Below are 25051 nucleotides of genomic sequence, written 5' to 3'. Positions count from 1 at the left end.
TACAAGGCATGTTTTCTCATGTTTAATCATTCTCGTGGCTCTTCTCTGGGCCCTCTCCAATTTATGGACATTCTTCTTGAACTGTGGGCACCAGAACGGGACACAGCAGTGCCAGAGCAGCTGCACCAATGCCAAATATAAAGGTAAAATAATTTCTCTATTCCTAGTTGAGATTCCCCGGTTTATGCATCTCAGGATTGCATTAGCTCTTTTGACCACAGTATCACATTGGGAGCTCATGTTCGGCTCACTGTCCACCACAACCTGTGAAACATCTTGACAGTCGCTGCTTCCCAGGATAGAATCCCGCATTCTGTAAGTATGGCCTACATTCTTTGTTCCTAGATGTATACATTCACATTTAGCCATATTAAAATGCACATTTGCTTGTGCCCAGTTTGTCAAGCAATCCCACTGACCTGTCCTCTTCATTATTTACCACTCCCCCAATTTTTGTCTCATCTGCCTACTTTATCAGTGATGACTTTATGTTTTCCACAAGGTCACTGATAAAAATGTTAAATAGTGTAGGTCCAAGAACCAATCCCCATGGAACCACTGGAAACAGACCCCCTCGATGATGATTCCCCATTTACATTTTGAGACCTAATAGTTTTTAAACCATTTAATGTATATTAATTTTACAGTGTGCTTAGTTTTTTAATCAAAATGTTGTGAGGTTCCAAGTCAAATAACTACCCTCACTGGCATCATAAGAGGAATATAAAATATAAACTCAGTATAGAATGAAGTAGTTTTCCCTTAAAAAACATGCTATTCTGACAACTAAAACAAGTAATAACTAATGTTAAAGATGGGTCCCAAGTTACAATATTTGGATGTGGATGAGACCATAGATAGAGGTGTTCAGATTTAGTGCTTTGGTTTGGGCCCCTGTGTTGGTACAATAATTCAAAGCAGTATTGCGTTAAAAATTTAGTTTCAGCTGTACTTACATTATTTCCCAGAAGTACAATGCAAAATACTACTGCTATATCATTTGTATCGTCTAAAATATCCCTTTTAACTTGTTCATTATATGAAAGAATATGGAGAAACACAGATTCAGATGCCATATCTGACATTTGCCTTCTTTTGGACACTGTGATTAACAATTATACTTTTTGTGTTATTTGCAAATTACTTGCCTGTAAATCCAGGTGCACAGATACATGTAGCATTTAGACCTTCACTGTCACAAGTGCCACCATTTTGACAGCTGATGTTAATGCAAGGATCTTTGTATAATTCACAGTGCCTTCCTGAGAATGATAAATTAGTGTTATTGACATTATTTGTACTTATGGTTAATCAGAAATCAGAATGTGGGCTGTCTGCCAGATGGAATGAGGGCAATGATTGTTCTTTTCTCAGACACCAATGTTATTCACAAGTAAGTTGCTGAAGACAATTGTAAAGCCAATGCAAGATCAGACTCAAGTCATATGTTTTTATTGTGATTTGGTCTTAAAACATCGGACTCCCCTTCTCATCAAGGCTATGTCACCTCTTCAGGCATAGCAGGCCAGTTCCTGTTCTCAGACAATGGCAGCAGTGGAGTTTCTATGGCTATACAATGGTGTAATAAAGAAGCAGGTTGGCCAGCTGTTTAATATTCTTCAATGGAAATAACAGTTGCTATCTTCAGTAACAGTTTCAATTAATATGAAACTTAAAATATAATATGAACACATTATTAAGCCTATTTTCTCCTTTTTCAGTAGGCTCAGATGAACTGTGGCTTGTCAAGGCAATAGAAATAGAAATCAACTTATTCAAACACATAGGTTAACATGATATGATTTTATTTGACTGGCAAGCCTCATCCCTCTTTCTTTGATCTCCTGCCTCAGAACTTGATCTGAACTCAGTGGTTTCACTCTGCAGCAGTGTGTGTGATCCTTATCTGGCACAAGGTAGAAAAGGATGGTAGATTCCCAGCTGGGGTTGGGGAAAGAGGTCAGCTGCCACAGCGGTATCATATATTATATCGTATCAGCTCTGAAAACACTACACATAAGTAAACTCACTGAGCTCAATGGGACTGTTTTCATTCATAAAGTTACTCATTTTCTTAAGTGTTTACAGAGTCCTACAGGTGTAATGATATAGACTTGTTCAGGATAAATTTAAGCATGCATTAGTGGTTGTTCTATGTAAAAATTGAGTAGTGTATTTGCAGGCTGACCTTTGATCTGTTGGTTGCTTTTGCTTGCATAATTCATCCCCTTTACTTTGTGATCCACTATAATATACAATATTTTATGCTGAAATGCTGACTACTCCATGCAGACATAAGGGTACAACTTCGCTAATCATACTGTAGGGTCAAAATCAAAATGACTAATTTTAAGTAACTATAAGTAATTTATTTCTGTGGGTAGTTTTGTGAGCTATACTCACAGACCTTTGTTGGTATTGCCTTTCATTGTTCTGAATAAAGATTACGTACTTTACAGAGGCACCACCAACTTGAAATCTAATCAATTAACAAAACAACAAAACAAAGAATAATTAGTTTCAGATACTACATGTTCATCTGAATCTCCCTTCCAGTACTGTGGTTTTATAGTCACATTTCTCTTTTTTCTCTCTCTCCCTGGTTGCACAAAAAAAAAGGTAAAACAGATTAAACATATAAAGGAAAACCATGATACTGAAAGTCCTGTGAAAGGCAAAAAATAAACAGGAAAAATTAGAAGAGCAATTACACCCAGTCTCTTTCAGATATTCGTACGTTTTCATCTTATGTTTCATTTGTAAGAGTAGAAGGCAAAAATATTGATAGAGAAATACACTTTTCAAGTTGATGATGCCCCTTTAATATCAACTCCAATTCAACAGATTGTGCCACCCTTTGCTAACTATGATTATATGTATGACGTTGCCAACTCTGTCCACATATCTATTCAGGGGATACTATCATAGGGCCTAATCACATCAGCCACACTATCAGAGGCTCGTTCACCTGCGCATCTACCAATGTGATATATGACATCATGTGTCAGCAATGCCCCTCTGCCATGTACATTGGCCAAACTGGACAGTCTCTACGTAAAAGAATGAATGGACACAAATCAGACGTCAAGAATTATAACATTCAAAAACCAGTTGGAGAACACTTCAATCTCTCTGGTCACTCGATCACAGACCTAAGAGTGGCTATACTTCAACAAAAAAGCTTCAAAAACAGACTCCAACGAGAGACTGCTGAATTGGAATTAATTTGCAAACTGGATACAATTAACTTAGGCTTGAATAGAGACTGGGAATGGATGAGTCATTACACAAAGTAAAACTATTTCCCCATGGTATTTCTCCCTCCCACCCCACCCCCCACTGTTCCTCTGATATTCTTGTTAACTGCTGGAATTAGCCTACCTTGCTTGTCACCATGAAAGGTTTTCCTCCTCCCCCCCCCCCCCCCCCCGCTGCTGGTGATGGCTTATCTTAAGTGATCACTCTCCTTACAGTGTGTATGATAAACCCATTGTTTCATGTTCTCTGTGTGTGTGTATATAAATCTCTCCTCTGTTTTTTCCACCAAATGCATCCGATGAAGTGAGCCGTAGCTCACGAAAGCTTATGCTCTAATAAATTTGTTAGTCTCTAAGATGCCACAAGTACTCCTTTTCTTTTTGAAAATACAGACTAACATGGCTGCTACTCTGAAACATTATTACATTTCTCAGAAATAATAGTCTCAACAAGACACAAATTTATTTCACTTAGGATATTTGTCAGGAATTACAGTTAATGTTAGATTTGAACTCTCTGGCATCAGCTATTTTATGAAAGGATATTAAGAAATTTACTAAATTACAAACCATTTCCATTCACTACAACATGCTTAAAATGAATTTAAGGAAAACATTTTAGCCTTCTGCCCATGATAAATATTACCAGTTTCCCGTTTCAATAATGATATGGCTGAAATGAAATTAATCTAAAAGAACTACTTTGATTAGATGCAATGTATACAGAGAAAGTGTTTTGTGCAATTTCTATCAGTTGTTTTCCTATTTGTATTACTACTATATATTTATGGAAATGATGTATCAAATGATTGTTTTCACCAACAAAAATGATGGATATGCCAGGATTACAGGGGGGCACATCTTTATAATCCCAGCAATGAATAGCTGCAGATCATAGAATCATAGAATATCAGGGTTGGAAGGGACCTCAGGAGGTCATCTAGTCCAACCCCCTGCTCAAAGCAGGACAAATCCCCAACTAAAGCATCCCAGACAGGGCTTTGTCAAGCCTGACCTTAAAAATTTCTAAGGAAGGAGATTCTACCACCTCCCTAGATAACGCATTCCAGTGTTTCACCACCCTCCTAGTGAAAAAGCTTTTCCTAATATCCAAACTAAACCTCCCCCACTGCAACTTGAGACCATTACTCCATCTTCTCATCCACTGTAACCCCTAGGTCCTTTTCTGCAGAACTGTTGCTGAGCCATTTGGTCCCTAGTCTGTAGCGGTGCATGGGATTCTTCCATCCTAAGTGCAGGACTCTGCACTTGTCCTTGTTGAACCTCATCAGATTTCTTTTGGCCCAATCCTCTAATTTGTCTAGGTCCCTCTGTATCCTATCCCTACCCTCCAGCATATCTACCTCTCCTCCCAGTTTAGTGTCATCTGCAAACTTGATGAGGGTGCAATCCACACCATCCTCCAGATCATTTATGAAGATATTGAACAAAACTGGCCCCAGGACAGACTCCACTTGATACCGGCTGCCAACTAGACATGGAGCCATTGATCACTACCCATTGAGCACAACAATCTAGCCAACTTTCTATCCACCTTATAGTCCATTCATCCAGCCCATACTTCTTTAACTTGCTGGCAAGAATACTGTGGGAGACCGCATCAAAAGCTTTGCTAAAGTCAAGGAACACACGCCCACTGCTTTCCCCTCATCCACAGAGCCAGTTATCTCATCATAGAAGGCAATTAGATTAGTCAGGCATGACTTGCCCTTGGTGAATCCATGCTGACTGTTCCTGATCACTTTCCTCTCCTCTAAGTGCTTCAGAATTGATTCCTTGAGTACCTGCTCCATGATTTTTCCAGGGACTGAGGTGAGGTTGACTGGCCTGTAGTTCCCAGGATCCTCCTCCTTCCCTTTTTTAAAGATGGGCACTACATTAGCCTTTTTCCAGTTGTCCCGAACTTCCCCCTATCGCCAGGAGTTTTCAAAGATAATGGCCAATGGCTCTGCAATTACATCTGCCAACTCCTTTAGCACTCTCGGATGCAGTGCATCCGGCCCCATGGACTTGTGCTCATCCAGCTTTTCTAAATAGTCCCGAACCACTTCTTTTTCCACAGAGGGCTGGTCACCTCCTCCCCATTCTGTGCTGCCCAGTGCAGTAGTCTGGGAGCTGACCTTGTTCGTGAAGACAGAGGCAAAAAAAGCATTGAGTACATTAGCTTTTTCCACATCCTCTGTCACTAGGTTGCCTCCCTCATTCAGTAAGGGGCCCACCCTTTCCTTGACTTCCTTCTTGTTGCTAACATACCTGAAGAAACCCTTCTTGTTACTCTTAACATCTCTTGCTAGCTGCAACTCCAATGGTGATTTGGCCTTCCTGATTTCACTCCTGCATGCCCGAGCAATATTTTTATACTCTTCCCTGGTCATTTGTCCAATCTTCCACTTCTTGTAAGCTTCTTTTTTGTGTTTAAGATCAGCAAGGATTTCACTGTTAAACTAAGCTGGTCGCGTGCCATATTTACTATTCTTTCTACACGGGATGGTTTGTCCCTGTAACCTCAATAAGGATTCTTTAAAATACAGCCAACTCTCCTGGACTCCTTTCCCCCTCATGTTATTCTCCCAGGGGATCCTCCCCATCAGTTCCCTGAGGGAGTCAAAGTCTGCTTCTCTGAAGTCCATGGTCCGTATTCTGCTGCTCTCCTTTCTTCCGTGTCAGGATCCTGAACTCGACCATCTCATGGTCACTGCCTCCCAGGTTCCCATCCACTTTTGCTTTCCCTACTAATTCTTCCCAGTTTGTGAGCAGCAGGTCAAGAAGAGCTCTGCCCCTAGTTGGTTCCTCCAGCACTTGCACCAGGAAATTGTCCCCTACACTTTCCAAAAACTTCCTGGATTGTCTGTGCACCACTGTACTGCTCTCCCAGCAGATATCAGGATGATTGAAGTCTCCCTTGAGAACCAGGGTCTGCGATCTAGTAACTTCCGTGAGTTGCCAGAAGAAAGCCTTGTCCACCTCATCCCCCTGGTCCAGTGGTCTTATAGCAGACTCCCACTACGACATTACCCTTGTTGCTCACACTTCTAAACTTAATCCAGACACATTCAGGTTTTTCTGCAGTTTCATACTTGAGCTCTGAGCAGTCATACTGCTCCCTTATATACAATGCAACTCCTCCACCTTTTCTGCCTTTTCAGTGAGCTGTTTCATGGGTACAAGAGACTGACTTGCTGGAGAAGTGCGGGAAGAGAGAGTATCTTGGAGGGACGGGAGTAACTGGTTAGCAAGTTAGCTAATGGCTATTAGCTACATTAGATTGGTGAGAAATGTGGAAGCATGAGGATTGGAAAAAGGCAGTAAGAGAACTGAAGAAGGTTGGTGGGAAAACTTGGAATAGAGCCTTCTGGGAAAGGAAAGAAAAAAAACAATACAAAATTAGTAGATGAAACACAGAATCATAGACACGTAGGGCTGGAAGGGACTTCGAGAAGTCATCAAGTCCAGCTCCCTTTGCTGTGGCAGAACCAAGTAAACCTAGACCATCTGCAACAAGTGTTTGTCCAACCTGTGTTTAAAAATGTCCAGTGATGGGGATTCTACAACCTCCCTTGGAAGCCTAGTCCAGAGCTTAACTACCCTTATGGAAACATGACAACATTTCACCTCCATCACTTCTATGCTTCTATCTGTAACCCTTTCTCGTCTGTGTGTTTTTTGTTTTTGATTTATTCAGATGGTAATTTCTTCAATTATGGACCTATCTTATGTTTTGTGTCTTTGGGTGCTGTAATACAAATTATAAATAATAATAATAATAATACTATTCTGCAGACCTGAATGAAAATGAGAATGAGAAGGATTTACATAATTTAATTGGCAATACATTTGTTTTATGCATACACTGAGTCCTTGTTTTACAATGTCCTTTTCAGCTTGTGCTTTATCCTTGCCCATTCAAACAGTATTCCTTATGTCAAAATACTTGGCAAAATTCTATAAGTCAGTTATGAGTTCCTTTATGGCCATCTGACCAGAGAAGAGCACAGTTCAATATCAGTATATTATGTTAAGCAGCACAGAGAAAGAGGCTATCACATTATTTTGTTCTAACCAGACTTTTACATAGACTCCAAATCAGACAAAGGTCTCCAAAATTTACAAACAAAGCATTCAATGTTGCCTGACAATTCTCTCTTGCACCCAAGAAAGATCTCCCTAGAAATTAATGAGCAAATATTTTTAGTGTCCATCTTATGGGCCCAGTTGTGCAAACCCTTATGCATTTGAATAATTCAATTCTCGTGAGTAGTCCTATTAAAATAAATGAGTGATTCTCTACTGCTCTGCACTTTGTAGAGTCACGTACATCAGTGCAAAGTAGATATAGGTAATAGTAATGTTCTATACCCACTTTACAGTGGTGTAGGTGACTACACAAAGTGCAAGGCAATGGAAAATCAGGCCCAATGGAACTTCTCAAAGTAGAAGGCACAATGCCTTATAAAAAGTGTTTACAGGATTTAGCCCCATGCTGACATTTCAATCAAATGCACAAAATTAACTTCCTACAATTTTAGGGGTTAAAACTTTGGGGTTTTTTTGGCTAGATACATTTGTTGAATTGACAGTTTAACATTAAGTCTAAGCCAACGCACTCTCAAAAAGACCACTGTTTCCATTGTCACTGAAAAGCTGATGGTTAATTCCTCATCCTTGGCCACTGGAATGATGCATTCATCTAGTGCCAAAGAACAGAACACGCACCAATATGAAATATATACTTAGCCTCAAGCAGCAGCTGACTGAGCTTCAGTCAAAAGAGAGAAGGATTTTTTGTTTGTTTGTTTGAGGACATGTTTAATGTTCCTTAAACCACTGCTCTCTCTCTCTCTCTCTCTCTCTCTCTCTCTCTGTGTGTGTAAAAACAAAACATATATATGGTTTACTCTTTTTTTTACTGAAAACTAAATAAATCTATCCTTAAAATATTCTGGATGAACAAAACGTAAACAATTTTTTCTTTCTTTATTTTACAAAATACTTAGGAAATGTTATATGAAAACAGAATCTGTTGAATCAGATATGACATTGATTTCAGTGAACATGGAGGAGTGTTTATTGAATTACCATTATTTCTGAATTTTATGATTTGCAAATAAACTTCCAGATAAGTGGTTACATTTTTATTTTTTCACCCGAGAGAGTTTTAAATATAGGTTTTTGTTTCTGTGTTTTTAACTCATTACACTAGAGAAAATCCAACAGAAATCTGGGAATTCCTCCAGGTAACAGTTCCCAGCAATAATTGATTACAAACTATATCCAACAGCCTCTTAAAAAAAAAAACTATCACTTTAATTCACATCTTTAAAGGGAACAGAATAATCTAGTACGCCTACAAAGTAACAACCTGAACAAGCAAATCCTTACTCAAGTTAATTTTGTTCATACGAGTAATACCATTGACTTCAGTGGATCTACTTAGTAAATAAGAATTAATCACTTGAGTAACAGGGCGAGATCAGGACCTACTTTAAATTAATTTTCCTACCTTATGCAGTGGCGTACCATAACTTACCTCCTCACTTCATAATTTTGTTATCCAGAAAGAAAGCATTTAAAAGCATGTGGAGTATGCTATACTTACACAACAAGAGGCAAAAACATATTTTACCTTCATATTCAGCAAGGCATACACATTCATAGCTATTGACAAGGTCTCTGCAGGTGGCAGCATTCTGGCAGGGTGCAGAAAGGCATTCATTATATTCCTCTTCACAATAAAGGCCATGGTAACCTAAAGCACATGCGGGAGAGAATGGAATAAACTATGAAATGCTTCCCGATAAAAGGTAACAATTTAGCTATCTTGGATTGTGGGTAGATGGTCATTAATTGAAAGTATTGTGTCTTTAAGGCTATCAGGCTATCTGTTACACAAATAAAATGTATAAAAAAGGGTAGCAAGTCTGATAGCTAGAACTCTGTACATTTATTATATGGTGAACTACAACATTTCCCAGACTACAAAAACAGATGACCAAGACCATTATTGAGACTCTGAAGAAAATGTGTTTTATTGTAGCAGTGAAATAATCCAATAAGTACATAGTCACCAATTTTCATGATTAGCTTTGCCCTGCAGCAATTTCACTGGCTTAGAGTGATGATGATCATGTAGCATTTATGCTATAGTTAGCATTTATGCTGTGTCTTCTAATTCTTAACACTGTGCAAATTTAAAGTGCTGCACAAACATCTAACAATTCAATTTTCGCAGTACTCATGGGAGGTAGGCAAGTATTATAGCCTGATTCTGCACATGGAGCAAATGGAAGCATAGTAAGGCTGTGCAACTTGCTAGTGGCACAACAGGATGAGAAACCATGAGTTATGTAATCCACTTGACCATCCACTATTTTGCATGGTCTAGTGGATCATGCGGTCATCTGTCTTAATAGTAATTGAAATGTCTTTTTCAACATACCGCATTAGGTTAAAGAAGCATTTTTTTCATATCAGATAAGATAAATAAGATCATTAGTGTAATATAGGGATAAACTAGCCAGAATACAGACTTACAAGAGTTCTGCTTTATAAGACTGATTACAAAAGCATTATCACAGCTTCCTCCCTGACCACTGTACTATATTTTCCTCTGGATCTATGCACATAATTCATAATATGATTTGTATACAAAAGAACAGAAAAGTATATATTGTACCTTCTGTTTGATTTTCCTGGCCAATTTACTACTGCAGTGGCTCTCAGCCTTTCCTGACTACCTTGCAGGAGTCTGGTTTTCTTGTGTACCCTAAGTTTCACCTCACTTAAAAACTACTTGCTTACAAAATCAGACATATAAATTCAAAAGCGTCACCGCACACTATTACTAGAAAATTGCCTCTTTTCTCATTGTTACCATATAATTATGAAATAAATCAACTGGAATATAAATACTGTACTTACATTTCAGTGTACGGTATATAAAGCAATATAAACAAGTCACTGTCTGTATGAAGTTTTAGTTTGTACTAACTGAGTTAGTGCTTTTTATGCAGCCTGTTGTACAACTAGGCAAATACCTAGATGAGTTGATGTACCCCTGGAAGACCTCTGCATACCCCATGGGGTATGTGTACCCCTGGCTGAGAACCAGTGCACTACCACATCCTATATTACTTATATAGAGCTACAAGAGTGTGCAGTACTTTACACACAATTTTCTATTCAATACAAAGAAACTCTTTAAACTATTTTTAAAAATTGTTTAAATTTCTTCTTTTTTGACCCATGGTATTTATTCATTAGGGAAAAGTTCCCCCTTTCCTCTCTTCCAGCTATGTATTACAATCTGTATTTAAAATGCAGGGCCCTCTGTCTTCAGTATATTTTATTTATTAAACATATTTCTACTTTTCTCCTAGTTCAGTAGTTGTATCTAATTTTATAGCCAATTAAGATATATGCAAGATAGAACTGATATAAGAAAAGGAGTACTTGTGGCACCTTAGAGACTAAAATTTATTAGAGCATAAGCTTTCGTGAGCTACAGCTCATTTCATCGGATGCATCCGATGAAGTGAGCTGTAGCTCACGAAAGCTTATGCTCTAATAAATTTGTTAGTCTCTAAGGTGCCACAAGTACTCCTTTTCTTTTTGCGAATACAGACTAACACGGCTGCTACTCTGAGAACTGATATAGTCATTCTCCCATTGCTATTTATCTTTAATAAGCAAAAAGAATTATTTAAATCTAGCGATAAGAAGAAAATTTACATTTGTTCTCTCCCTATTAGTTGTGCTTCCCCAGGAAAGCAGACCAAAGACAATCTTGTGACCTTGCTCCAGTGAGGAAATAATCTGCTCCATCATGATACTTAGTGCTGATTACTTCCTCATCTGTACTGGCCAATGCATTAGGTTGATATAGCCTTAGCTCCACCTGGTCCCTGCCCCTACTCACTCACCTTTATGTGAGGGAGAATAGAGGCCTTGCAGAGGCTGCTCTTGCTTCCTCCCCTGCCCCCTGGGTGATGAAAATTCCCCCCTGTGCAGGTGATGAGGGAGACTTCTGCCCTCCTGCTCTCTTGTGCAAGCAGATAAAGTGGATCACACATGAGCCATAAAGGTTGTGATATTCTCAACACCACCAAAATTTAACAAACAGCCCTGAGCACCCAACTCTCCATTCTTTGACTGGGGTTTTTCCCTCAATAAAGAGGGAAGAATGGGCTGTGACTCTATGATAATGCTACTCTTTTTAGCCCATGTTCTCAAATATTGCAGTATACTATATTCTTATTATGTACATCCACTATCATAAGGTTTTATTACTATTTATTAAGCACTGAATGGTCTCAACACTGTACAAGACACCAGTGCAAAAAGTTCCTGTCCTGTAACAATATAAACAAAATTATTTTAGAAATTTGTTTGGCGCTTCGGTCTATCTTTCCTACTGTCTTGCTGTTCAGCTGGCTGTGAAGAGTTTTTTCAGAACAAATTCAAAAACCTTGGCAGTTAGAAATTTTGACATTTCATTTTAATTTTGAAGTATTTGTTTGGATTTGGAAACAAAAATAGCTTGGTGTCATTTCACCAGTTTTGAGTGGAAATTGGCTCATTCACTCAGACCTGATCAAATTTCAAATGCTCTTGAAGTTTTATTCTGAGGAAGACAAATTTTGATATAAAACATGTAATTACACATTTTCAAATTAAAATCATTGTTTCACAAAAAGGCATGTAGAGTTGCATGGAAAAGCCATATGCCACAGTACTTAACACTACATATTATAAACCATCTTTTCTCCACAACCACTCTAATTTCAAATGTATTGCCTCTCTGAGGTATCACAGCATCTTTTCCACTGAGCTCTTATGTGCAACTGGGATACAACACTATGAAAACTGTTTTGTAAATTATAATACAATACTGGGTGTTGCAGGCGCAGGAACTAGAGATGCAGGGGGTGCTGCAGCACCCCCAGGTTGTATGCGGGGCCGCTGGCCCTGCACCCAGGCCTCCATTCCCCAGCCCAAGGCTTGTGTCCGAGCCGCTGGCCCCGCTCCCCAGCCTCTGGCCCCGTGCCCATGCCTCCACTCCCCAGCCCTGTGCCTGGAGCTCTGCTCCTGACCACTGGCCCCGCGCCCTGGCCTCTGGCTCTGTGCCTAGAGCCAGTACTCAGGATTTGCTTTTGGGGCGCTGGCCCCATTCCCTATCCACTGGCCCCATGCCTGAGGACTGGCGCCCAGCCCCCCCACTCCCAGGGCCCCAGCCGATGGCCCTGCAGCCAGGGCTCTGCTACTAGCTCCGTGCCTGCCCCCAGCCTTTGCCTCCTGATCCCTGTCCGGGTCCCCCCATCCCGGAGACACGGCACTGCTCCCAGCCCCAGCTGCAGGGGGAGGGTGGACGGGGTAAGGGGCTGGCTTTCACTGCCACTGCTGGGTGTTAAAGCAGTGACTGTATACTTTAAAAAGTCTTGAATCTCTTGTTCGTTACATATATTTATAAAAACGATGATTAAAGAAATAACTGGGAAAAAGGTCTCAAATATCAGTGGGTATGTAACAGTTCATAATGTGTGGATTCTCCACCGTATTTTACATTTTATCAGAGAGTCTTTAGTTTGTTGTGAAAACAGTACTGCATTGCAGGAGTGTTGTTTCTTTTTTCCCCCACAAAGAAGAAAGTGCAAAAGGTGCAAGGTTCTGATCTCAATTAATTGGTCTCAATTTAGAGCAACCAATCTTCTGGTCCAAGATCTTGCAACTCCAGGATAATTTAAAAAAAAAATTAAGTATATTGAGACACTACAGAGCAAGCTTCCTTTTCCACCGTTACATCTTGTGGTTGCCTGAGACTGAGTGCAGTGCTTTCAAGTGCTATCCTGTGCATGCAGTAATCTCCCAAGTAAATCATTTAGGCAATCAGACTGTTACCTTATTACGAATTTTTTGAGACTCCTGTTTTCCGTACATTTCAGCCCTTTAAGACTGAAGAATTAACAATTTCCTCTGTGTATATTATTCTCAACCATGTCAGATAACTTGTGATACATTGTATTGTTTAGATAGTAACAACTTTAGCCAATATGTATATCACAGAAATGGCTGGTATCTAGCAGATTTTAAAAATGTTACACGGGGCGTACTTATGCTGAACATACATGTACTTAGACATTTTAAGCATAAATATTTTCAAGTGTTTGTAATTATGTTTTTCTTGGAGGAAATATTCTGAATTGCATGATTAAACAATTGACTTCTGAAAATCAGTATTCACCTCCTTTTCATTAAAATATGACAAGTCACTTGCTGTTCTGAACTACAGTAAATGGTGGATTGTCTGCAACTTGAAGTACTTAAATCAAGACTTATGTAACTCAGCCAGATGTTATGGGCCTATTACATGATCAGGTGAGCAAGGTTCAAGAGAACAGACAAGATGATCATGGTGGATCCTTCCGGCTTTAAAGTCTATGAGTTTATGTCGTCAAATACACATACAATATGGAAAAGATGCCTTTTTTGCCCACTAGAGGGTGGATTGTGCCTATGCACTCTATTTGAATGGTCAGAGGGAAGGCATACAGTGTTTTCATCCTGTTACCAAGAGCCTGATTCTAGTTGCATTACAGAGAATAGTAAAACTCTGCAATGGGATCAGGCCATTGCTACTGCAGGGAAAGGTGATATTTTCATTTTCATCCCATGAAACTATGATGCATCATACAATTCTTAGCAAATCGTCCTGTTTTGTGTTATTGCTCTTTAATATGCTCTGAATGCATTAAGGATGCTTATACTGTTTTTACATGTATCCTCTGAAATCTATATACATCACTTTTATCGTTGCAGTCAAAGACTTAAAATGAATACATTGACCTGAGAGGAATCTTCTGTTGATAATTTCATCTGTCTCTGGCCTATTAAAATTCCGCTGATTTTGTGTCAGAATCAATTAAAAAAAACTGATTTCATCTTTGCGCTTGTACAGTGCACAGCTTATTCTATATGTGACCAGACAAAAACAATGAATATCATCTGCATTATCCAGCAACTAACTGCTGGGTCATCAGTGCAATGTTCTTCAGTGCCGTATCTGCTGAAAAACACCGTCAGTTATACAGTTTATGTTTTATAGGCAAAACGGGCAACTGAACTTGTAGCTCTATTTTTCCCAGGTGAAGGCAGAACTTGAACATGCATTCAACAGCCACATCTTATGTGGGCAGGCAGGGCATAATGATGTGTATATGCCCCCTACTCCTGGTTAGATGTGTCCTCTTTTCCACACTCCTTTCCCCTCACCCATCCAGGAGATGGTTGAAAAATGGGAAAAATATTCTGGAAAAATCTGTCCCTGATTTTCATTTTTTTAAAAATTGAAATTCATTATTTTCTAACCAGCTTTACCCAAATCTTTACGCCTCTTTTTCCCTACTGGCTGTCCCCTTTCCTCTGCCATCCTCCCTCACAAAGACAGATACCTACCTCTTTCTTTCCCCAGGATGCCCAAATCCTCCTTTCTCCTTCTCAATCACCCTCTTCCTTCCAAAGTCACTCACAGCCCTTCCTACACATTTCCATTTGCTGCGTCTCACATGCACATCAAGGTCTCTCTCACACATACCATCTTCCCTTCACAAACCTCCTAGGCTCTCTCATACAGACTTCCCTGAGGGCTCATACCCCTCTCACCCTAACCTGATCCATAAATGGTGAGGAGTCCAGGCAAAGTGCCTAGAAGAGGCTGGGATCATTGATCGTTACATAATTCATAAACAGAGAGGAATCCTGTCCAGGAGATTCAGGAGATCAGGCATCTCTGCCCCATGTATTTTGCAGCATGGCCTGCAGGCAGCTCCTTTCCTACGTGAGCTGCCCCTGTAGACAACCATTCTCAGAAGGGCTATGGGAGTCAGACTGGGATGGGTACAGACATAGCAGCTCTCACCACCCTCTTCTCAATTTCTGCACTCAGAGGCCAATGAAAGGCAGTGGGGAGAAGTAGCTCTCCCTCCCCCCCTCAGAGGCTGATGAGGGACAAGGGGAAAAACTCTTGAAGCTTCTCTTAGGCCCCAGTTCCTCAGCAACCACCCCTTTCCTCCCCCCCTCCCCTGACTTAATGACCCCAAGCACTTCGAGACTTCAGCACAACAGTCACACCTCTGTGCGCTGGCTTAATGGGGTACAGCACAATAAAACTCTGCTTTGCTTGGCATAGTGCCCTTTCATACAAACTTTATCCTAAAAGACTTCCCAGAATTACATGTGCAATAGGAGCTGCAGAGGGAATAAGAGTTATAGCTGAGGAAGAAAAGATGTGTGGTGTGGTCTGATAAGCTCAGAAATTAAGGCAGTGATTCAATAAGACAGAGAGATACAGGGAAGCTGCTCCAGACGAGAAAGGCAGGCACATCAACACTGGCCAGATTGTGCAAAGCAGACTGCGAAAAGGGCTGTGAGATAGCTGGCAGTTGGAATTACCCTGCAGCCATCACCGCCAAGGTCTTAAGACTGGTCTGCCCGCAGAGAGAGGGGAGAGAGAGGAACAGAAAAGAACTGCTGCAACTACAGGAAATGTTGCAGCTGCCCATACTGAAGCACTGAGACCAGCCTACCCCTAGCTACAAACCTGCAAGAAGGAAAGGCAAAGAGTAGAAGAGAAACATTCCTGGCTATTATCAATGAAGTTGCTGCCCCGGTTCACTTTTCTCTTACTCTTTTTTAAAAAATGTTCTAATTATGATATAATTTATATATTTTGGTGATGGAGATGTATATCTGAATGTGTGTGAGCATCTTGTATCCATGTCTGTACATGTGGGATTATAGTGTGTGCACTACCTGGGCCCATTATTTTTATGTATTATCCAGGGGTGAAATCCTGGCATTACTAAGCTCAAAACCAAAACTCCCATTGACTTTAAAAGGGCCAGGATTTCACACTAGCACTTTGGCAACCCATCCTGGAGTTGATACTTAGTTTCCCCTAATATCTATATACATTATTTTCCAATTGGATTTCAAACGCCAAATCCTTATAATTCATATAATGTCTCCAAAGCAGAGACAAGAACAAGAATGGAGGTTCCTTAAATAAATTATTGGTAGAAACTCCCATTGCATGTAGAAGATTGACAGACTATATCAGGAGATCATCCATGTTACTACCACCCTCACTGCAATCCCATCTTGCTGTTACAGCTCTAAAAGCTGTTCAATTAGCAGATAAGATTTCTACAACTATCAAGCCAACTTATGTCAAAGTTTCATTGGAAAGGATACTTTCAGCCATTCATGGTTTATAAATCAAAAAGTTTTAATTCTTTTGCATTCAAAATAGACACTGCTACCCAGTAAGATAATTCAGTTTGAAAGTAGGATTTAAAAGATTGGAAAAGGTCATTACAAATTGGAAAAAAAAAATAGTTTTGAAATGAAGGGCCTGATCCTTTGAAGTCAACAGAAAGGCTCCATTTGATTTTGGTATACCGAATCAGGCCACAGATGAGCAGAGCACCAAAACGTTCATAAGAGTTTTAATCAAGGATAATTCTTTAACATGTAGTAAGCTTAACACCTTGAGAAAGTTCAGCTGGACTGAAGTGAGCTGTAGCTCACGAAAGCTAATGCTCAAATAAATTTGTTAGTCTCTAATGTGCCACAAGTACTCCTTTTCTTTTTTGTGAATACAGACCAACACAGCTGTTACTCTGAAACCTGTATTTCTTCAGTATCTCTACGAGACACATTAATGGCTACTCATACTTCACTGGTAAACTCTCTGAAAGATTTTAATTCTCCCCTTTATGTTGCAATGATTTTTAGACCCTGATCCTGTAGATGTATCCATAAAATAGAGCCACATGGAGCCCCTCTGAAACCAGTGAGGCTTCACATGGATGCCTGGATTTGACCCTTGGATTCCAATTGTAGAATGAGGAGCTGAGCGGGTAATGGAGTTTCTAAGCCTACTAATAAATTAGCTTTTTTGTCTTGTACTGTGATTATTGCATTTTCATCCTCTTTTGATAGAGAGCATATAACTCAGGTAGTGGGTGTGTATGGTTTTGGATGGGGAGAGAGAAGGAAATATTTCATTTAATATGAAAATTCTTATAGTCAAAGGCATTTCAAGGACTATTCAAGCTGGATGATAAAAATTGTTTTTGTTCCGGGTTGAACTTGCAGCCTTAGTTTTGTCCATTTCAGTCCTGTTCCCAGCAAAGCTAAGGGTGTACAAAAGTCAAAAACAATACATTTTCTTTGTCAATAATGGCAGGAAAGATTTTCTGATAACTCAGATTAGAAAGGCTTTGGAGACTGGTTCTGAGGCTCAAATTTCTGATTTATCACAGTTTCAATGGGCATGAACGCAGTTTAGTGTTTATCTGTTAAGCCTGATGTAACTAAAAATAACATTAGTGCTTCGTGAAATATAGTCACCAATCTTGCAATTGGATCCATGCAGGCAAGTCCTTGAAGCTATATGGAGCTCCCATAGGGTACATATACTGAAGTTCTACTTATATATAACTTAGAAATTGGGGATAAGTATATATCGATATTTTACCTCCGAGATGAGAAAAATATTCTACAAAGCATCAAGCTGCTTTTAAAAGTTAATTTACAAATTTTAGGTCTTAATCTAATGTATTTAAAAAAAATCCTCTCTCTTATAATAAAAATTCTACTACAACAAGCCATTAGATCAGTGGTTTTCAAACTTTCTGAGCTGAGCCCCTGCTTTGAGTTACAATTATTGATGTGCCCCCCCAATCCAAACAAAAAGAGGTGAGTCAGGGAGTGGAAGGGGTGCTCCCTCCCTGAGTCCCACTGCACTGGGCTGATGCCTGAGCTGCCTGGCATTTTCACTTGCTGCCTCCACCCCACCCCCGAACACACCTCTATGCCCTAGGAGGAGTGCCCCATAGTTTGAAAACCTCTGCCTTAGATAACGTAAGCTATCCCTATCTGTCCCAGTCTTGCAATAATAATGACAGCCAGCATTAAAAACGCCATCAATATTAAATACTGGTTTGAGAGTGCTCTTCAGATTGTGCAGCTACGTAAGTGTCATAGCTATCATTTGTCACTCTTCCATGCTGCACACTGGCCAGAAAAGATGGAAACCAAGCTTCCTACAAGGCAAAGACATTTCACAGTCTTTGGCCTAAATGAAGCAGTTTAAAATTTCTCTCATGTGTAATTTCTGAGGCAGAAGTAGCAGAGATGAAAACCCAGCTGACAGCATAAGCCTAATGGTGAAAAGAGAGGGCATAAAGGAAAGACAGCATCGAGGTTGCAGATGAGAGCAAAACTTTGTGGTTCTTTTGTCTCTATAATTAAGATGTGACTTAATCTTAAGAGGATGTAACTCCTCCTAAGCACCTCAAAACCAGAATTGTTCCTGAGATCAAATAGAAGAAAATGAAGTAGAATTTATGGACTCGGAAGTTCTGAAAATGAGATTAAGTTTCAGATAAGCTACATAACATAAGGAAATAGGTATACAGGTTATGGCTATGAATGTATGCATGCATATATGAGTAGAACACTGTAATTGTAACTATGTTGCAACTACAGCATCATCTCGTAGTAGGGTTGCCAACATTGTATTTTAAAAATAAGGGACTGTTTTCTTAGCACCCCTGCCTCACCTCTCCTACAGATATTATCATTATTAGTATTAATAATAATAAGCAGTACTCACCTACATTCACCAGGGGTATTTCTTGCTGCTTTTTGCAGCACTCAGCAACTCCCAATCTTCTTGTGCAGAGATGAAAAAATAAGGGACTGCTGACTATCCTATCTCACACCAGTGGGGGGGAAGCAATCAAGCAGGGAGGGGCACCTCTCAGGTAAGCTGTTTACAGGAAACCAACTCCAAGCCCCTAACCTTGCACAACCCAGGGAAAGACAATGATGTTAATGAAAAAACACTGAAGCTGAAAAGAAAACCCGAGTCTTGGAAAACTAAGAAAGGAGAGAGTTTGCCCCACTCCGTGTAGCCATGAATTATCATCCTCCGAGAGAAAGGGGAAAAAATGCAAACCCTGTTAAAAGGGAAGGGGGGTTGGGGGTAAGGATTTCAATAAATTGAGAGTCATTATTTAAGCGGGGTGCTGTCTGTGAAACACTGGATCCCCTCTAGGACAGAGGGCATGCTAGGAAACTGTTCAGAGGCAATAGGTCACTTGTGATGGAAAAGGGAATTTAGCTATCATAGAAGTGCAAAGCCTGAGATGGCATCTTTATGTTTATTTTCTGTGTCACTGCTCTGTGTTTGCTCTCCCTTACTATTTCACCTTTGAATCTCTGATTTTTCTATTAAATAATCTTTGTTTATTTTACCCCAAGCAGGTCTCTGCTGTGCAAACTGTGTGGCGTGTGTGTGCCAAAGTGAACTGATAACTGGCAGCAGGTTTCACTCCTTCTGGGAGTGACAGACCAGAGGGGAAAAGTCCAAGCATCTGGTAGTTAAGAACTCGGGGAGAAGGACATGAGGGGACTCAGGACTGAAAGGGGTTGATGAGGATGCTCTGCAAGGGTAACTAGGGTAGTGGATGCCAGAGTTGAGACCTCTATGCCTGCAGGCTGGCTACTGGTATCAGAGCTCTGAGCCATCGCAGTATAGCAATAAGCCACACCAAGTTACAAAGCAGGGGTTACAGAACTCTTTACTGGTCTGGGTAATTCTTGAAAAGTCACAGTATCTGAGACGTATTATGTGTATCCAACTGTATCTATGAGAGGAATAGTCCTATACGAAATAATGGGCTGTGAGCCTGGAGACCGTAGGTTTGTTCTCCTCTACCTGGCTTAAATACATAGCACTTGACTGGGACAGTGTAAGAGATCACTCCTGTTTCATTCTACACTAAACCACTGCTTACTGGAGGACAGCGTGCCTCAGGGCAATGATAGTGAGCTACTGAGCCTTTCACCTGTATGTCACCCGTCTGCATATAGCCACCTCTGTAGGGGATTACCAGGTGTTTCCATCTAATGGATATTTGGTGGTCCTTATATGAGAGGAGTTTGGAAAGTCTCAGTTCCAGCTCCCACATAAGAAGCTCACGATCATGCTTTGCACAGAATGGCAAACTCAGAGAGGCCAAGGACTGTGGGGGCCTGGGAGGCTGAACTAGCCCTTCTATCCCTCTAGTAAGTCTCTTCTTATCAAGACTGAAGTATGCTGGCAAGGCACGGCCTCTTGGAAATCTGCCCTGCTGCTGTCCTGTAGATAAGCAGGGGATTAAATTCACTAGGGCTGTCAATCTTATCCCTTTCATCAACACCAAATCCACTTAAGTTTTTAAACCTGAAGTTTATGGCCATATGCAAACCAGCTCCTTAAACACTTTGCATAAAATATCACACATGGAGCTACAAAAAACATCTGAGCTACTGATTTCCATCTGAAAGACCTGTACTTAATTTCTGGATTTGGACTACTACTTCCGTGGGTCCAGTCTGGCAAAACTTTACCCATGTGAGTACTGTTTAAATAAAAATACGTTTTCACAACATAAAAGAGCTGCGGAATGAGAAACAAAAAGCCCACAAATAGATTTACACAGCTAGTCTCAAAAGTAGTGATTTTTTTATTTATTTCTCCACAGAGAATTCAACCCCCTAGAGTGCAGGGGTTTGGGTTGATTTGACATGTTTGCCCATGGATCATGCACAGGTAGAATGTGGCACTTAGCGTTGCAGTTTGTAACCCTAAAGTATATTTGTTTTCTATCAGTAGCTAAAGATAACCTCCCATAGCATACATACTACTGACATTTTAATACCTACATCTTTAGTTCTGACATGCATCAGGAACTACTGAAAGATCAAAAGGTTTATTGAAGCATTGACACCCTTTGATCACAACGAACCACTCTCCTTTTTGGCCAGTTCTGCAGCTCTCCTTCCCCCCACTACCCTCTCCTTCCCCTGCAAGAATGCTTCTTCACTCTGTCCCACCTGCGGGTAGCATGCATTGGCTGGGAAAACTGTGTTTTTGTGTTAGCAGCTTAGTTCACCAGACTAACGGAGTACTGGCCAGGCACTCAATTTATGGGGTACTGCTGCCAACCTGTCCAGTTCCTCCTGCTACTCTTGCTCCCTCCCTCACTGGGTTTTCTGGTGTCTCCTCCATATCCACACAGTTGATTCCCACTCCCATTCATTCCTGATGGGGGAAAAAAATCAGGAATGAAGGGGTTAATATTAAAATCTCATCAATTTCCTAGTTCTATCAAATGAAGTTAGAAAAATAACACTTGGCAAGTTCTCTGATCTGCAATCAAAAAAAGATATTTTTGTCAGATGTGGAAATAATTAGTAACCTGATACGAGTTTTAGTTTTCACCTTCTTTAAAAAGTAAGATACGTTAGCTATATTTAAATATGATTAGGCTTGTTGCTCTTCAGCTAGATATCCAATTTAACCTATTCTCATGGGATTCCTCTCTTATGCAAACTAACAAACTTTGAAAGACATAATTGCTTTATGACTGGAAAATTGAAATTGAGAGACTTATCTTCACCTCCTGAAATATGAAATTCATTCCAGATGCTAGGAAATAGCAAAGCTTTTTTCTCAAATAATGCCATTCACTAGTCCCAAAGACAACTAGTGTCCCCTGGACAGTGTCCACAGGACACTTAAGTCTACCAGATAGCAAGTGAACCCGGGCGTAACACTAGTGTGGCATAGCCTCGTCTTCCATTTCATATCCCCATTTTTCTCCCTCTGAATGGAATTGTGTAATTTCACTGTAACATTGCAAAATTCTCAGTACAGGATTTAAACTGGCTTCTATTGATTTGTGAACAACTATGTCATCTGTTGCGATATCCAAAGACTTTATGTGATGCTTCAAATCCATATTTTTGCTGCTAATCTGTGAAGATCATTTCAACATATTCTAATTCATATAAAAGTGCTGCAGTACTGCATCTAGAAGCAATTGTTCAGTCGCACTATTCATCAGAAACTACTCAAAATTCTTCGTAGTGCCCCAAGAGACTGGCAGTTAATTGTATCGTCCATACAATGATGATTGTCCAAAAAGAATTCATAAATTGGGAAGTTTCTTGGTTCCTCAATCAACAACTTTTACCAGTCTTATAAGATGCCAGTATTGCAGACTGGGGATCTCAGACAATAATTCACTCTTGTCAGAGAAAATGGCCATTTATCCAAATTTCACCACACCATAAAATTATCTGAAACTGGAAGCAGCAGGCAAAACATGATATTTCTTCCTCACAACACCAATAATCCGTCAGCCAATTAAACCAAAATATTGCCTTTACCTTTCTTTTGTCCTAAACTGCATTATTCCAACTCTCTCCATTGGCAGAGCAATAAGGTGGTATAACAACAGACTTCAGAACAGAGAAGCTGAAAAGCTCTTTTCATGATTTACACAGACCAGAGGAAGGACATGAAAACATCAAAAATGGTACCACTCAAACTGGGGATCAATAGCTGAATGTGGTCCCATGGAATCTGAGCTCACTTTCTTTTGCTTTGCTCCCAGGAGCACTAGCATATTTCAGGCAATATGACAAAGTACCACAAGGAGGGCTAAATAGTTGAAGATTTATTTGCAAGTCTCAGTTCCAGCTCCCACATCACAAGCTCATCATCATGCTTTGCACTGACCATTACGGGATCAGCTTATGAGATCCCTCCATATCTGGCCAAGAAACCAGGAAGGGAGGAAAAAAAAAAGGTGAAAGAGGAGAAACTCCCCGTTTTCCTAGAAGTCAAGAGAGATGATGAGAGAACAGATATTGTGTGGAATGGAGCTGCAGATATTACAATGCTGCCATTTGTGCATCATAGCATTACATCAATATATAATGATGTTGGTATGGTGAGGCGATGCCACAATGCAAACGTCATACTGCACTACCAAGATGTCACGCTGACTCTTTTCAATTACATCACTGATTTCTAATCCAGCAAAGCTGAGTACATTTGCCCTGAAATATGTTCATCTTTAGATAAATAAACCAACAATGAAATAAGAGTATATGTCTGTTAAAAAGATTCCTCTGCAAGGAATCAAAAGAAAGTAGTTCTGCACATTTCAACATATGATCCTAAGTGGTCAACAGAACAGTACTTTGCCTGTTATGAGGTGGAAGTTTTTTCTTCTGCAGACACAGTTTTCAAGTGTACAGTTTTGCAAACTGTACTTTCTCAGGATAGATTCACCTTAAAACACTACAAAAATGTTGTCTCCCTTGATATTGCCTTAATTGTTCATTCCCTATGCATTTTCAAACATAAAACCTGGATTGCTGCTTGCTATTCTGCAAGGTTGGTTGATAGCAATGAGGGAGAGAGGATATTTTTTCCTTTTCTGTATTTTTGTCTGGACGAACCTTCTCTATATTAGTTTGAACTGTTCTGTTTACGTAGTTATCACTGTTGGAATATGTTATCAGCAATTTCTTCTTATGATAAAATCTGTATATACAGAAATTGCAGAGGGGGGCAACAACCTGCACAGGCTGCTCAGGGTAGCTTACCCACAACTTCTAGATTACTGACCATCATTACAAGGAGAAAAAATTACAGAAAGGAGGAAAAAAATCTCTTTTCTTATGCAATCCAGAAACCATTTATTTCTTGCCTATATAATCACATGCAGTTTTACCACCTGATCCAGGAATCTTTGCTCAGAGAGAAGTCCCACTGAAATCAACGAGTGTGAATAAAGGCTCTAGGATTGGGCTCTTAGAGATAATTAAACATTTATTTCTTTGTGTTTCCAGCCTTTCCCCAATAGCCAATTTCAAGGCTTCCCATACCTTTACTTCAGTTTTCATTTCATTGACATTTGATGTCTCACCTTAAAAACCCTCATGCTGCAAGCTTCAGTTCTATAATACAGCTGTAAATATAAACCAATCCATATGGAACTCACTGTGTATTTTGAGTGCTTACCCTGCAATTTCTGATTATCCAAATGGAATGTGTAGATTCCTATTATTATTCTAAACAGATAGCACATCTGCTCAATGTGTATTACATACTGAAAAGAAAAAAGGAAGTAATTTTAAACTATGTATCTGAGGCTGTGTAAGAAGTATTAAAAGATTTATAAAACATGGAACTGGTTGGTACAAACCAGGGATACAGAGGCATTTATAACTGGTTCCAACACTGCGACAAATGCCATGTGCACAAGGATTCAGAGCACAGAAGTCAATCAGCTGAGAACAGGTAGGTCCCGTGAATCCAGGACTACAACTGCAGGAGTAGGCAAGTCTGTCTGCGTAACAGGTCCCATTGTTCTGGCAGAGAGATGAAGCACAGGGGTCTACTTTCTCTTCACAAGAAGATCCTAAAAATCCTAGTTGGAAAGAGATGATTTTCATAAATAAAACTTCTTTACACATAAGCTATTTTTAAAAAAAAACTTGCAGTAATTGACAGTTACACATTTTAGTATTTCTAATTGACTTTGTGGAAGAGTTACAGAAACACATATGCATGAACAAAAATGTTAATTCTGGCAGCTGACATGTTTGTGACATTATTGCAACTCAGTGCATAAGGAGTGTAACTGCTTTGATGTGGCAGGATTTCAAAGATATTTGCAAAAGCTTACATCAAGTATTATTCATCTCAAACAATTATAAAGGTATACTGGTTGGTTTAATTTAGAGAAAGTGAGAAAAATCAGACATCGTGTAAGCAGGTATAATTCCCATTAATATCTTGGAGCCAAATTCACCCCCAAGTCATAAATGGTGATGTATGTGTTACAATAGGGTACCTTGCATTCAGGATA

At 39.8% G+C, this 25051-nt stretch overlaps 1 protein-coding gene across 1 annotated transcript in view; it reads right to left on the bottom strand.

Annotated features, from left to right (window-relative positions):
• Positions 1-25051, bottom strand: part of DNER (delta/notch like EGF repeat containing) — a 292812-nt gene that overhangs the window by 20575 nt on the left and 247186 nt on the right. The window contains exons 8-10 of the mRNA XM_038417626.2: positions 24386-24610; positions 8902-9024; positions 1149-1262 (exon numbers count right to left, since the gene is read on the bottom strand). Coding sequence (XP_038273554.1) covers positions 1149-1262; positions 8902-9024; positions 24386-24610 — 462 coding nt within the window. The remainder of the gene's footprint in view (positions 1-1148; positions 1263-8901; positions 9025-24385; positions 24611-25051) is intronic.

Source organism: Dermochelys coriacea, chromosome 9 (genome assembly GCF_009764565.3).
Source record: "Dermochelys coriacea isolate rDerCor1 chromosome 9, rDerCor1.pri.v4, whole genome shotgun sequence".
NCBI classification, from domain to species: Eukaryota; Metazoa; Chordata; order Testudines; family Dermochelyidae; genus Dermochelys; species Dermochelys coriacea.
The sequence above is the reverse complement of the archived record's forward strand: the minus strand, read 5'-3'. Positions and strand labels throughout refer to the sequence as shown.